The sequence below is a fragment of the Microcebus murinus genome, chromosome 25, assembly GCF_040939455.1.
Source record: "Microcebus murinus isolate Inina chromosome 25, M.murinus_Inina_mat1.0, whole genome shotgun sequence".
Taxonomy (NCBI): Eukaryota; Metazoa; Chordata; class Mammalia; order Primates; family Cheirogaleidae; genus Microcebus; species Microcebus murinus.
Window position 1 is genome coordinate 3,967,464 of NC_134128.1, and position 15,670 is coordinate 3,983,133.

Genomic DNA, 15,670 nt, shown 5'->3' on the forward strand with positions numbered 1-15,670 from the left:
TGGAAGTTTTCTTGAGAAGGACTTAATTCTTTTTCCTCAGCTTTGAGCATTAGTCATCAGTTTTGGGGCAAGAAGAAAATAATTGCATTTACTGTCCTGTTACCCTATGATCCCAGAGAGTTTACCAGCTGCCTGGGATTGCAGGATTTGTATATCCACTTATCATTAATTAATATTAATTATAACTTTTGAACATCTACTTTATGTGAAGTACTGTGAGCAAAGGATATGGTGGTGAAATCTAGGGACATTGTTCCTAATCTATGAATTTCATTACCTGTGGAGGTGGGGACAGGTGTAAGCATGTAAATACAATAAATCTATAATGCCAAGTCTGATAAAGGTAATGAACAAAAAGAATAGGGAACCATCAGAACTAATCATCGGGAAGAACTATTAATAATTTTGATTGGATAGGACTGTTGGGGAAAGCTGTATATAAGTGACATTTGAGCTGAGTGTGGGCACCCTCAGAACTCAGTGGCACTGCAGGCAGAGAGGGTGCCCTGGGTAGTTAGGGACCTTGTAGGCTTGAGGAACTGACATATGGTCCCTCTGGTTGGAGCTTGGGGAGAGTGGCTTGAGATGGAACCCTGCAGGGGCTTGGTCATGCCGGTCCCGGAGCTAGCTTGAATTTCTGAAAGCACTGGCAAGCATACTCTTCATCTTGAGTACCATGGCGGGCCACCCAAGGGCTTAAATCAGGAAGTGACAACCAATTTATGATTGCAGGGTATTTCCATTGTAATGAAGTCCAGTTTTTGTCCAGTACTCATTTTTCATAGTCATGTGATTTTCCTCATCAATTTCAACAGACTTTGGGCTTGTGAGCAAAGGGTCTTTAAATTCCCTGATGATGGGCAGATGATAGCTGACGACAGTGATAACTAGCTAGCCTTTTCGGTCTTTGAAGTAATTCTGATGGTTACTCTGTTTTTCCCCCTAAAAATCTTTCCATCTAGCTGTTATACTTTTTCTTATGTGAGTATTTCATTCTGTCTTCTTACCAAGAGAATGAAACTGTCTTTTTGGGAATAGGGTAACTAGGATGATGGTTGCTTCAGGACAGGTGTCTTTTTTGCACGTGTTAATAAGCACAGAGATCTAGGTTTCTCATCACACATTTCATTCTACCTGGACATGTCATTGTGATTTTTTAAGTTTGGTCTTGCACCTGTTCCATCATTTGCCACTTGCTGTGGTCACAGTTAATGTCATTTTTTTCTGCGTCCATCGAGGCTTCCTTCAGCCCTGCTGACACTGTCTGCAAACAGGTCCTCTTCTCCTTCTACTTTTACTGTTTTTGAGGAAACATCAAGGGGGATGGCATTTAGGTTAATGTCCTTCAAAAATGCATACTCTTTGCTTGAGCACAGGTGGGTACCAAGTCTGCTTTGATTTTTATCTTTAGGTCTTAATTGAATCTTACAGACATGCAACATGATGTAGTCAAAGGGAAGCGAATGTGTCCTCTTTCTAGGGTCACAGGGGAGGGGAGGGGGGACTTAGGGCACAAACTACCATTTATTGGGTATTTTCTATTTTCCAGGGCTAGCGTGAATTTCTTTTAATGGTGACTTTATTTAATTCTCACAATAACCCCATGTACTAGGTACTATTATTATTATCCTGTTCTAAGTAAGAGGAAACTAAGGTTTAGAAAGTTAAGTAAGTTGCCTAATGATGAGTAAGGGGCAGAACTGGGATTTAAACTTGAATATATTTGACTACAAGGCTCTCAGTAAATTATGTTGATACTTCATTTTTTAAAACCGTGAAAAACTATAAATTCTTCATGTTTTGCTTTTGGTCCTTGTCTTTCCCCCCACGTGGATAGCAGTAAAAGCCCTAAACCATAATGAGCCTATATGCTTGTATTGGGGGCAGCTGGGAGAACAGCAGCTGGGAGAGGTGCATCTTATTTCACAGCAGGTTTGGGGATAGAGGCAGTGTAGTAGATGCTGAGAGGAGCCTCAGTCCATTGGGTCTACAAAGAGTAGAACGCCTGAGGAACCCCCAAAGTAACTTCCACTAAACAGTTTTTTTGGAATTTCTTGCCAGCAGAGCAATATCCTCATAACTGCTTTCCTGTTCACAGACTTACCTGTTTGCCTGCCCTCCCACCCACACAACTAAAATGGAGCAAAGCACAAATTGGGCCACGTGTCTCCTTTTCATTAATGGCTTTTTAACCTTTTTACTAGATAAAGTCCAAGCCTTTCAGCATGAATCACCCATCTCTACCTTGGGTTCTTTCCCTAGAAAAATACATGTAAATAATTTGTATACAGTTTCCAAGAGGTCATGAACCAGCTGAGAGCTGCCCATGAACTCTCTGAGCCATAGACACTACACTTGCCACTTTTTAAGACAGCTTATTCCATCTTTTGTTACTGAGCAATTTTTATTTCAAAGCTGTAATTACAGCTTTAGTGTGTGTTAAAATGTAAACTACAAACAAGTGTACAATGTAATTGATTGTAACTTGTATATTGAAGCCTGTCCAAGTTCCATGACATCATTTGTGATAACATCCGTCCAACGACCCTGCTAAAAAATTGAGTAGTTCTCAGTTCTTCAATGATTATGGAAATAGATATATTTTTTAAAATGACACATCTGATCATTGTAATATGAGGGGAATGAAAGATGAGTGTACAAATACTGGGTTCTTTCAAAATGGGGCGATTATATATTTCTGAGTTGGAGAATTCAAGTTGTTTTTTTTTTTGTTATTGTTGAACTGCTAAAACTTTCCAAAGAAATGTTTAATGCCCTGGCTACTTTCTCCAGAGTATTGTTCTGGGAACTAAAGCAATCTGATCCGTGAAGAATGTTCTGGGAGGTGATTTCAAGTAGAATCACTACATTTTCAAGCAAAATGAAAATGTTGATGGTTTGTTGCTTTTTTTTATAATTTAACTTAATCCTAAAAACTGCTTTTGGTGCCTATATTTTGCAAGACTTTATAGCCACGTCCCTCATAAGAATTATCCATCTGTGTAGAGATGTTTCAAACACCCCAACATGAGTGGAAGGCAAAGTGGCACCCAGGGTTTCCTATGGGAAGGTTTTGCTTATTTTTTACTTTGTCTCTGTAGCTTGAGCAAAGGTACAGTGTCTAAGTTTTTAGACTTTATGACACACACACACACACACACACACACACACACAAAACAGCTACTTTTCTGGGACCACTTTGTTAGTAAATGGGAAGATGAGAATAATTCCAACTACCTGTTTAGGAAGATGACAGAGAAGTGGGTCTATCTTTTCCTGGGATTAGGTAGGAAAAAAGAAAATTGTCTTTAAGAATTTGTAGCCATGGACTGGTTTGTCCATGGCTTGGGATTTGAGATTTTTATCTACCAAGTTAGGAGTCCTGCATTGTGAAGTTAGCAAAGTAGCTGATAATATTTCAAAGCCACTCATCAGAAGCAAATAAAAAATATTTCTGAAAGGACTTTTCCCCATGGATTTTCTTTTTTAATATTTAGAATGCCTCCTCCCCGCCATGTTTTAAATAAAGGAGGGAATTAGGTGCGTGCATGCACGTGCTAATTCTACATTGGATGCTTTATTACATGGTTGAATCAGCAGAGGGAAATGTTTAGTTAAAATAAATGACATTTTATAGGTTTGGCTGTTCTTGATATTTAATAATAGATTTGAATTTGCATATTGATGATGAAGCCACATCTTTGGTTAAATGTTTGTCTATTGGATTCCAAACAGTTCCCACTCAGGGAAATTTGCCAAACTATATCAGAATGAATTTTTCTGGGATACAGAGGCAAATTATAGAGTATATAATATAAAGCTATGTCATGTTCTCCAAGATTAAAGATCCTGGCCACATGTGGGTATTTAAATTTAAATTAACTAAAGTTAACTAAAGTTGGAAATGAGTTCCTCACATATGCTAGCTGCAGTTCAAGTGCTCAAAGGCCACACTTGGCTGGTGGCTAACCATATTGGACAAGCAGCTATAACACATTTTCAGTATCACAGACAGTTCTATTGGACGGACTTTAAAATCATTTTGGTTTTTTTATTTTCTTCCCTGGGTATCATAAATACTAATAAGAGGCAGAATTTCTGTCACTATTTTTGGAAACAGTGAACAGCTCAAAATTATCTAGACTAAATTTTTACTTTTCTACCATCTTAATTTTTAAAATGATGCAGTGAAACAAAACACCTGTCAACATAGGGTTGCCAGCATTTTGAAATTCTAAGAGAACATTAAAAAAAATCTTTATACAGTACAAAGTTCAGGGTGGGTGGGCTAGCTGTGTGCTGGTCTATTAGGTGGGTGAGGAGCTAGAGAAGATGTCGGAAGCAAAACTGGCTGCCTATAAAAGACGCTCAGAAAAAGCAAATTAAGTGGCGAAATAACATGTTTATTTGGGGCACATAACTTTAGGTTATAATTATAGTATTAATGCAAATTAATCTGGGAAAATTGAAAACCATCAGAAAGACAGTATTGGGGGAGAGATTGGGAGGGGGAACCAGCAGTGATCCTCTAGTCATTGAAAACAATCACTACCGGTTGTCATCTTCCAGTGCCCTGTAAGCAGGTCATATTCATTCAGCAGCGAAGAACCAGTGAAAAATGCAGGTGAGATGTTAATCTGAGAGGAAAAGTGTGTGATTAAGTGCTTCAACACTGAGCCAGATGGCTTGAGCTCTGCAGTCCCAGCTCTGCCTCTTACTACTGGTAGGAACGTAGAAAGTTGTTTAAACCCACGTGTATCTATTTATCTGTAAAATAGATGATGTGCTATCACTTCTTCATATTATTGTGAGGATTAAGGAATTAAAGTATTAAATCCATTAAAGACTGTGTTACTAGTATTACTACAACTGTTAGGTAGGTGATACAGGCACATGGTAAGTGCTTGATAGGTATATGCCTCTATATTTATTATACCAGAGAAGCAGACAAATAAGTACTTGCAATGAAGTTAGATGAGGTTTATGATAGGATAAGTTCAGTGTTCTATGAAGGGACCTAATTCTTGATAATTACTTAAACAAAATGAATTTAGCTCTTAATAGGATTGTTTTTTGTTTAAATTACACTTTCATAGTTTCTCAAATCAAATCTTACTCTTTTTATAGCTTGTAGTCTTTCAAATTTGTTTATTATCTTGATGTGATAAATGTTTAAAGGTTCCAAGATACTGAGTAAAAATGTTGCCCTGATCATTCTGGTAACATCCTAACCGTCAAAATCCTTTCTCTGATGCTTTGCATTATGTACCAGATTGTCAAAAAGGTAATAGAATCCTCTCTTAGCAATGAGCATCTGGCTAATCAAAATAAAATCTCTCTTCCAGACTTTTGCAAGGTAGTTTAGTTAGCTGTGAGTGTAATTAAAGAGTATATTACTTGATACCTATTAAAAACAGGAAATTGTTAGGTACAACTGTTTTTCATATATACTGGGAGACAGTTTTCTTCAGCTGTAAGAAAGAAGAGGCTAAAGTGAGTTTAAGTATAAAATGTTAAGAACACCTATGTAAGAGCTGAACTAGATTGAACTTCAGTGCCAACAGGTGTGCATTTGTCTAAACATCTTTTGTTTCATAGCTTTATAAGACTAGATTTCTTTAAGGAACTCAGTTTGTCTTATGTAGCATTAAAGTAGATTCATGCTTTTGTGTTTCTCAGGCCATGATGATGGAAAATGAAGGACCAAATTATTTTTTATGTGTTAATATAATTGCTTTATAATATGAAAATTAATCTTATTTATGCTAGATAGTTATAAGAAATGTCTCTAGTTATGAGAAATCCTTTTGTTTCTGGGAAATTTGAATTTGGGGGGGGAAAGTTGGCAATTTGAAAAAAATATGTAAAAGGAACACTGTGCTTCGTAAAGTGATCCTGAACTTGGCACCCAGGTACATCCAGTGCCAATTTCTTTGCTCTCGATGACGATGACATACCAACCTGTCAGAATACCGCTATTAGTTTACTGTTTAGCTTTCATCACAATTTGTGTTTTTAGCGGGAATATAAGCTACAGTTGATACTTGAAGTATTGAAGCAATAGATTTTAGATATTATAGACTTTAGAAAACTAACATTTATTCAGGGGAAAAACAAAGGTTAGTTTTTATGTGGGTTCCGTTTGATGAAGATTTGTTTTTTCTGTTTGACTCCACAGTGTGAACATTGGACCATAGTAATAGATCAATGAAGCATACATATATGTCATCTATAGGTTTATATAAATAATAACTTTCGATGTGCAAGGGATTCAGATTCTCTTTTCAATTATAAAAATATTTAAATATCTGAGATTGTTTACTAGCAGGTGAACTTGTATTCATTTGATTTTCTTCCAGATTCATGAAAAACTACGCTACTATGAGAAGCAAAGCCCTGTGCCCATTCTCCATGGTGCGGCAGCCTTGGCTAATGACGTAAGTGTACCTTTCTGAGCTCGCTGGGATGTGTCTGCTGTAGCTCTGGCCAGGGCAGAACTCATCCCAGTGCAGACAGATGCGTATGATCCTATGAGTGAAAACCATAAGGAGTTGCACATGTTTCCAAAAGTCCTGTCATCACTGAGCTTATGCTGATGTTATGTTGATTTTCATTCACTTTCCTGTTCTACAAATCTTGCATGTAGCTACCCTCTTGTTCTGCCTTGGTAACTACGTAATAGAAATTTTAGGCTTTAAACTCTATGGAGACAGAGAAGCTGTCAGCTGTTAGTGTTCCGAGAAAGTCACAGACAAGAGGAATGCTTTGGAGAAATAAAGACAAATGAGATAGCTATATTGCTGACAGTACTAAAAAATGACAGATACTAGTATAGGGCTAAGCCATATGAAATACATAAAAAGACAGGATTGTTTTTGAAATTGATTATAAAGCATAGTCATGATTTATGGATATTAGACCTTTCCAAATTACCTTCATAACCAAAATATAAATTTTAGAAGCAGTTGGCATTGATGGAGTATTTAATTTCCTGTAGCTATAATTTTATTTTAAACTTGGGGGAAGGGGAACTAACTTGCTGGTTCTTACTGTTAACTTTCAGACTCGGATGGATTGAGAGCACACCTGGATAAACTATAAAGGACACTAAGCTAGGCGAGAAATATGTTTAGTGTGGAGGCTGGGTTTAGTGATATCCCGTAGCTTATTCGTCGATTTTTAATTTTTTTTCCTTTATTTTGATAAAATGAGCAATAATTCAGTGTAGTAAAATATCAGGGCCATGATATAGGTAATCGACCATCTTCACAAGTTGGTTTCTTTGATTTATTTTATAAAATAAAGCATATGTAATAAATATCCAAATTGTGTGCTATTTGTTTAGTCCTCAAACATTTTCCCTTCTATTTTTATCTACAAAGATTATAAGGATGTTTTAATAGATAAGCTTTCCTTAATGAGGAAGCTAACTAGTCTATAATATAGAACCAAAACTTTGAAATGAAGGTGAATAAAAATGTAGATACATTTCTACAAGTAAGCTGCAGTTGCCTCCTGAGAAAGCCTAAAAAATCAGTTTTAAAACATCTACCATTTAGCGTTTTGGGAAACATTTGTTTAAAACTAATGTAACTGAGGCCCAATCATATTATAATAATACTGCCTTATAAAAAAATTAGAGACTACTATCTAAATGTGATAAACCACAGTATTTTATAATTTGTCAAAGCAGTGTATTTAAGCATTAAAATATATTGTTGTGTATTAATGAGTAAAGAGTACAAATAACTTTTTGCATGTTAAAAATTCTTTAGATATGTTACATATGAAAATATGAAAAAGTAAAAGCAATTTTGAAATGTAATTAATGAATTTAATTTACATTACTCCCTTCTTTTAGAGAAAAGTCCTTTTGAAGAGGTAAGAACAGTTATTTTTAGCTTAGTAGAAATAGGGACAAATGGAAATTTCATGCAACATTTTAAGAGGGGTTTTAAAATAAAAGTACATGTATATATTTTGAATTACATACTGCATACTTCATATATACTTTATAATTGTAGTCTTTTTTCCTGTATGAGTCTTGCTTTTCTTTTTATGAAGCTTATATTATTCTTCCTATAGCCTAAAATTGAATTGAAATTTTGATAGGACTATGTTTTAATGAAGAACATGAAGAAAGTTCAAAATTGAAACACTTTGTTTAGGTAGAACCAACAAATGGGAAATCCTTATCATTATAGTACAGTCAGCATTTTTGGTACCAGAGTAGTTGTCAACCTATTATAGGTCATTTTATGAATAACTCTGTTTATATTTAACAGACTTCTTAGTCTGTATAGGTAAACATAATAAAAGCTTCAGACCATTTGCTCTATTAGGAGCATTCTAGTTCTTTTCACCCTAGCCTTAAACAGCACAGCTACTGTGAGTTTTTGGAAACCCCATGGGTTTCACCACCTCAGTCCGAAGCACTGTTTTTGTGGGGGTGGGGAGGGTACAGTGTCAAAGCTTGATCCAGTCCTTTTTACAAGTGGCCCTTTGTCTGTGTGCAAAAGACCATTCACATAGATGAAGTGCTGAGATTTGCCCCCATTGCAATAAATCAAAAGGTGACCTGGCTGATACGATTACTTGATTTATGCTCAGCCTAGAGCCTGGGCTTGGACCTGGACTACCAAGGGCCTAAGAAGAAGAGCAATGATGGGTGGTCTGTTTTCTTTTATGCCGACCTCTCCTTAAACACTGGAAAGTAATAGCCTTGAGCAAGACAGATTCTCAGTGGTCACACGCCGAACCTCACAGTGCTCTTACTAAATGTTCTTTATGTCAATTTAATCTCCCTTGCAGCTGGCTGAAGAGCTTCAGAACAAGCCATTAAACAGTGAGATCAGAGAGCTGTTGAAACTGCTGTCAAAACCCAATGTGAAGGTGAGGACATGTTACTGCTGTAATAAATACCTTCAAATAGGGCTACTTTCTGAGCCTTCAGATGAATTTTGTTTCGAGCATCAATTTTCAAGTAAGTGTGTTTTCAAATAGCAGATAATATTTTAATAGCCTAAATCCTTTTAATGAGAAAGAAGTGAGATTTTGATCATAATGTGTCAACAAACTACAAAATACTCTAATTGGGAAGCTCAGAATATAAGTTGGCAAATATAATGTAGCTTCAAGGTTGGTTTCCTTTTAAATGAAGTTAAGAGTGAACAATGCAGAACCTACTAGTACTTTTGTTGAGGCACATTTTACTTAGCCAGTTATTGGTATTATTAGTATTCCAATATGTTTGACAAATATACTTATTTTTGTGTAGGGTCATTTCAGCATTCCTCTTCCTTTCCCCCCTTCCTGTTTCCTATTTCCTGTCCCTCTACCAATTCATGTTTCAAAATGTCATGCCATTTTACAAAGCAGATTTCCAGTGTAAAATACCAGTAAAATATTGCTAGACAGACTTCAGTTCTCCCTTTCCCATTCTGTACTAAGTGTGTCACTTATTTTTCTTCCAAATGTGATTAGTCTATCAAAGGCATTTCAAAATTTTCCTCCTGTTCTTTGAATATTATTTATGTGCTAAATCCTGTAATATATGCATTTTGGACTCAACACTACTGCAGTCGTATGTACAATATTGTTCTGTGAGTCAAAATTACATACGGATTACATAATTGCATAATTAAAATGATCAGTTATCGTAATTACGGTTACTGGTAAGCATATGTAGACTGTGGAATGAAAATTTCAACCTAGATGCAAAAACTGGTTTCTACCTTCTTTGAGAAATATCCTTTGGGACCGTGCTATATTTAGGTCTTAAATTTATATTAAAAAAATTAAATAAAGTATTAAATAAAAGATGAAGTAAAAGGATACATGGACTATAATATCTAATCCCTGTATGTAAATTCCATAAATGTTTTGCTGTTAAGGGTAAATGGACTGGGATTAATAATGTGAGGGTAATTGTTGGTAGTGCTTCAGGAAGTTAATTAAATTTTAGTTCTAAAAGAACAAGGATCAGATTACAGAAGAAAAGTTGCTTGATATTAAAGACAAAGTGTGTGAAAAAGTTAGTAGGAGGAGATTCTTAGCCAGAGAATGCTCTGAAGTTTTCTTCATTTGGGCTTGACTACCCATGAGAAGTAATATCAACCAAAGCAGGGTAACGTTAGTTATGAGAAGCGTGTTAAACTCTGTTGTCAGATTATTATCTTGGTTCAAGAGTGTTAGAAGTTAAAGAAGAATGTTTCATACCAAAAAAAGTGATTTTAGTAATCTGTTTGAGAGAATGTTGGAAATGGAATAGCTAAATCTAAGGAGAATACACTGCATGAAAATTGAAATTTGGCTCAAGAGGGAGGTATGACTTTAGTTGGTATTATGAGGGTCCATGTGATAAAATTTTATAATAATTGGATAGTTAAATTTTATTATGTGGAAAATATTTTCAATGGATAATTTTGTTTATTTTTCACATTTATCTAGCAATGTGACTAAAGGATGGGTGAGAAGTCAGCATAATGGATATATCTTCATGAAATATGTGTAGAAAGTATTTAAGATTCCAGACATGTGATGTTGCAGTTGGCAATGGCAATTCATAGTTAGCCAGTCTTGGGAAGAAAATATCTTTCTTCCCATTTTGACGTAACATTTAACATTACTTCCCTTGAAGTCATTTATATTAACTGCCATCACTTTGAATTGCACTTCCATAATTACTTTAAGAAGTTCAACCCCCAAATAAATTTTAGACTATTTCAGAATATAATCAGAATATAATAATATAATTTATTTATCAGAATATAATAATATATCTTCAGAAATAATCAGATTATAATAATTCCTTTTTGTTCTAGGAATAAACTAAAATATTTGTTTTTATTTCTTTTGAACAGAAGGAAGGTACATGGGTTATTAGTTGCACTGACAATTAAAATATGAAAAATGTAATTCTGGTATTTGATTTTTGGTGGATTAGGGAAATTATTTACTTTTTAAACATTGAAATTTCATTTTAAACATTTAATTCATAGTACTGAAAAGAAATTTGAAATATACCTCCAAAGTTCTATGACTTTAAACACACACACACACACACACAGAGATATATATGTACAAACAAATATGTAACCACTATGGGAAGGTAATACATATATTACATAGATCTGCCAACTCTTTCTGAAAAGTTTTATAACTTTTTTTTGATAATTTGTATATGTCACTAGAGACAGATCTTCATTCATTCATTCTTAGATATTTATTTAATGCCTAGTGTGTGCAGGCATTAGATTATAGAAGATAGTAACATATGTGATTAGTAAAGGTAATAGGGGAAATATTGGATAAAAAAGAGAATGTATGGAAATGATGTGGAACACATAGGAATGTGCTAAGTTCAAACTTGACTGGGGGGTGTTGAAGCATCTTCAAGTTGAGCCCTGGAGGTTGAGTTTGAGATAATGGGCGAGGGCGAGTGGTGGGAGATGGGTTGGGGGTGGGATGTGGAAAATAAATACTTAGGCACAGAAATAGTATGGGAAGTCCCATAAAGAAAGAATTTAAGTTTGAGGATGCAACAATACCAAATAAGTTCAGTGTGGCTAAATAGCAATTTGTGAGAGAGAAAAAGGGAAGAGTTTGGAGCTGACAGTGAAGCCTTTGGGGTATGGTTTGCCTGGGATAGTCTGGCATAATATGCCTGTAGTTCCAGCATTATTAGTAATAGTGTTTCTTTAACTAATTTTTTCCCTATTGGGATGATAAATCTTATGACCACCCTAATTATGAGCTTATTAAAACATTCTATTTCATCCAAACTGGGAAGCCATTCAAAGGATTTAAAGAGGCAAGTGACACATCACTGTACATGTCATCTACGAAACAGGTGTTTGAGGTGGAGGGTGGCGCAGGATGGGGGCATGGAGTGCTGAATGGAGGAGGGCCAGTGGGAGCCTGTAGAAACAGATCAGTTGGAACATGATGTGGGCCTAAGGATGGAGGATAGTCGGTTTGAGGGATAACTTTAACACGTGGTGTTGGGATAGCTTGTCATTCATTTGGGAAAAAATGAGAAAAATCCCTACTAGAATGAATTTCAAATAGATTAAAGATTTAAGTGTTAAAAAATCAAACCATAAGATTATTTTTTAAAAATAGGCCAGACACAGTGGCTCACGCCTGTAATCCTAGCACTCTGAGAGGCTGAGGTGGGCAGATCACTCAAGGTCAGGAGTTCGAAACCAGCCTGAGCAAGAGTGAGACTCTATCTCTACTATAAATAGAAAGAAATTAATTGGCCAACTAATATATATATATATATATATAGAAAAACTTAGCCAGACATGGTGGCGCATGCCTGTAGTCCCAGCTACTCAGGAGGGTGAGGCAGGAGGATTGCTTAAGCCCAGGAGTTGGAGGTTGCTGTGAGCTAGGCTGATGCCATAGCACTCTAGCCCAGGCAACAGAGTGAGACTCTGTCTCAAAAATAAATAAAAAGAATATTTTTTAAAAATAAAAGGATATTAGAAGAAAATTTGATTGTTTATCATAGTCATAGTTATAGGATAGAAAATTATTCATAACCACAAAGACAGAAACACACACACACCCCTAAAGGAAACATTTTTTTAAAAAAAATCCATAAATGAGGTTAGAAGGAATAATTCATTTATATACATGATTTGTGATATTTGTCCTTAATACGATGTGATAATTTATTACTTTCATTTTAATTTTACCTTTTGTAAAGTGACAACTAGTTATAATAGCAAATAATACCAATAATAGTAAATATTTACTATGGAGCAGGCTTTTTGCTATATGCCTTCATGTATTATCTTTTTAATCATTATGAAACCATATTAAGTAGGTACTAACATTAACTGTCATTTGAAGATTAGGAAAACTAAAGTTCAAAAACTTGCATCCAGAAACTAAACTGGACATTTAACAAGTTAGCGTATGTCTGTTTCAGGGGTTTTCTGTGTTCTGTACCCAACAAAGGATGCAAGTATGTCTTTCTCATTGACACACAGGGTGGTCTCGTTTATCTCTGTCTCTAGCACACAGCATTGTGCTTGCAACAGGGGCTCTCAGTAAATGGAATTTAATGTCAATTATTAAATGTTTGGAATTTTTATTACATTATAGCATTTTTGGTCTCTTTATATAAGATAATTCTGTACATTCATATGATCAAATTTTTCTCTCATGTTCTTTAATTCATAGTGGTATAAAACTGTGATTTTGTTCATTTCACCCTTGAGGAGTCTTTTGCTTCAGAAGAGTGCCAACACTTTTTCTTTTTTTTTTTTTGAGACAGAGTCTCGCTTGTTGCCCAGGCTAGAGTGAGTGCCGTGGCGTCAGCCTAGCTCACAGCAACCTCAAACTCCTGGGCTCAAGCAATCCTCCTGCCTCAGCCTCCCGAGTAGCTGGGACTACAGGCATGTGCCACCATGCACTTTTTCTATATAACCGTTATTCTCAAGTCTTTCATAGTTAGGAAATGACTTGTCATTCTTTAATAGTAGTCTCACCTAAGAACTGTCAAAGAGTGAAAGATTATACCCAATGTGAATTGATCATTCAGTTGCCACATAAAAAATAAATTATTAGTAGTCAATAATGTCTACAAAATCCAGTCCTGGAAAATCAGTGAAGTATAAAAGAAACAACAGATGGGGAGAAAAGGTAAAAGTGAATAGACAAAGGCCTAAATAGATACAGTAGAATGTGAATACTTCCTGCAGTGCTTTTGCCTAAAATAGGCAAAAGCAATAAAGTTAGTGGCATTTAGGGGCATTGATGGAGGGATGTTGTTCTGTACAGAGACTTTGTTTCTAGGGAAAGCAAAGATAGTCATTAATAAATCAGAACCACTCCTAAGCATCAAATTGCCACATCAAAGGCAAGTTAACCTGTATGAGTAATCATTCTGGGTGTTCCCTTTTGATAAAACAGTGAAGTGACATCATCTCTAGAACATGGCAGTATAATTTAGAAAGTCGGGAAGGATTTGGTAGATTTTTAAGAAGGCAATAAAATAAGAGGATTTGTTATAATTTTTTAGCTTCCAAGCATTCACTTAACAGAAATTACTCATTGCCTAAGCATGCAGGACGAACAAGGCTTTGTAAAAGCTAAAGGAAAATGTTAAGCTTCCTTTTGGAGGGATAAATCAATGTTACTCATCATTATGAGCTGGACACTTAATTTTGTGGACCTGACAGATACTTAGAGCATAGAATTGACTCCAGGGGGTCCAAGGCAGTGAGAGCTTGTGAGCCTGATGAGTTACAAGGCCTAGTGTTCAATTTCCTGCAGATTCTTCTGAGCAACAGGTAAACCCATCAGTTGTGACTGGTGGTTATGGCATATGGAAATACAATTTTCATTTAAGTAGCGCCTTTTGAAAGGAAAATCTGTATATTGAAGAATAAAATCACCTGAGTTAAAATAGGATAATAGAATATAAAATTACTTCTGGATGTCCAAATAAAAAAAGTTGCTAAATAACAGTGTTAGTAAAACAAAGGTATTAAAAATGATGAATTTGGTATCTATAAAATTGTTTTGAAATCCAAACGTGGAAATGAGTGCAAAGCTAAGGAGACAAAATATATAGCTGGTGTTCTTAATATCGCCTATCCATTATAATAATGGTGTTATTTTAAAATATTTTCATTAGCTATCTGCATTGTTCTTACTATGTGCAAGATAGTTGCCATGGATACCCAGATGGTGGACATGCCTGGTGCTCTTCATTCCTCTGTATAGACACACGTTTCCATCTACCATCATCTTCCTTCTGTCTGAAAGACTTCCTGTAACTTTTCTTGCAGTGTAGGTCTGCTGGTGGCAAATCCTTCAGCTTTTGCATGTCTTTAAAAATCTTCATTTTAACCCTTCATTTTTAAAAGATATTTTTGCTGGGTATAGAATTGTAGGTTCACAATATTTTTCGTCAAGTATTTTAAAGATGCTGCTTCATTGTTTTGTGACTTGCGTTGTTTTTGATGAGTAGTGTGCTGCCATTTATAATTTTTATTTTTTTTTTACATGTAATGTGCTTTTTTTAATGGACTTTGAATGATTTTAAGATTTTCTCATTGGTTTCAAGCAATCTGGTATAATTTTATGGTATTTTGTGCCTGAGCACATTGAGCTTCTTGAACATGTGAGTTTATTTTTTTTTAATTTGGAATATTTTTTCCATATTTCTTCAAGTGTATTTTAGCATATCCACCCTTTCTTTGGAGATGCCAATTATATGTATATTGACATGGCCATTTATAACCATCCCACAACTCACTAATGTTCTGTTCATAGTTTTTCAGCATATTTTCTCTTTGTATTTTAGATAATTTATACTGCTTTGTATATTAATATAAGTTTACTTTTTCCTTTGCAGTGTCTAGTTTGTGTTGGTTTCATTTGGTGTACTTTATTCATTTCATACATTATATTTTTTATCTCTGGAAGTTTGATTTGAATCTTTTTTTATATATTCCATATCTCATGTTCAGTCTTTTCTCTAGCTTCTTTGAGCATTTGGAGTATAGTTATAATAATAACTTTTAATTTTCTTGTCTACTATATATCTGTATAATTTTAGGATTTGGTTTTATCTAATCTATTGACTGTGTAAATTTTAGGGTTTGGTTCTATTGTTTTATTTTTTTTCTTCATTATGTGTAGTATTTTC

At 35.1% G+C, this 15,670-nt stretch overlaps 1 protein-coding gene across 4 annotated transcripts in view; it reads left to right on the plus strand.

Annotated features, from left to right (window-relative positions):
• MPP7 (MAGUK p55 scaffold protein 7) overlaps positions 1-15,670 on the plus strand; it is a 208,498-nt gene that overhangs the window by 125,803 nt on the left and 67,025 nt on the right. For all 4 annotated transcript variants that reach the window (XM_075997494.1, XM_020284180.2, XM_075997495.1 and 1 more), the window contains exons 4-5: positions 6,360-6,437; positions 8,812-8,892. In XM_075997494.1, the coding sequence (XP_075853609.1) occupies positions 6,360-6,437; positions 8,812-8,892 (159 nt within the window). The remainder of the gene's footprint in view (positions 1-6,359; positions 6,438-8,811; positions 8,893-15,670) is intronic.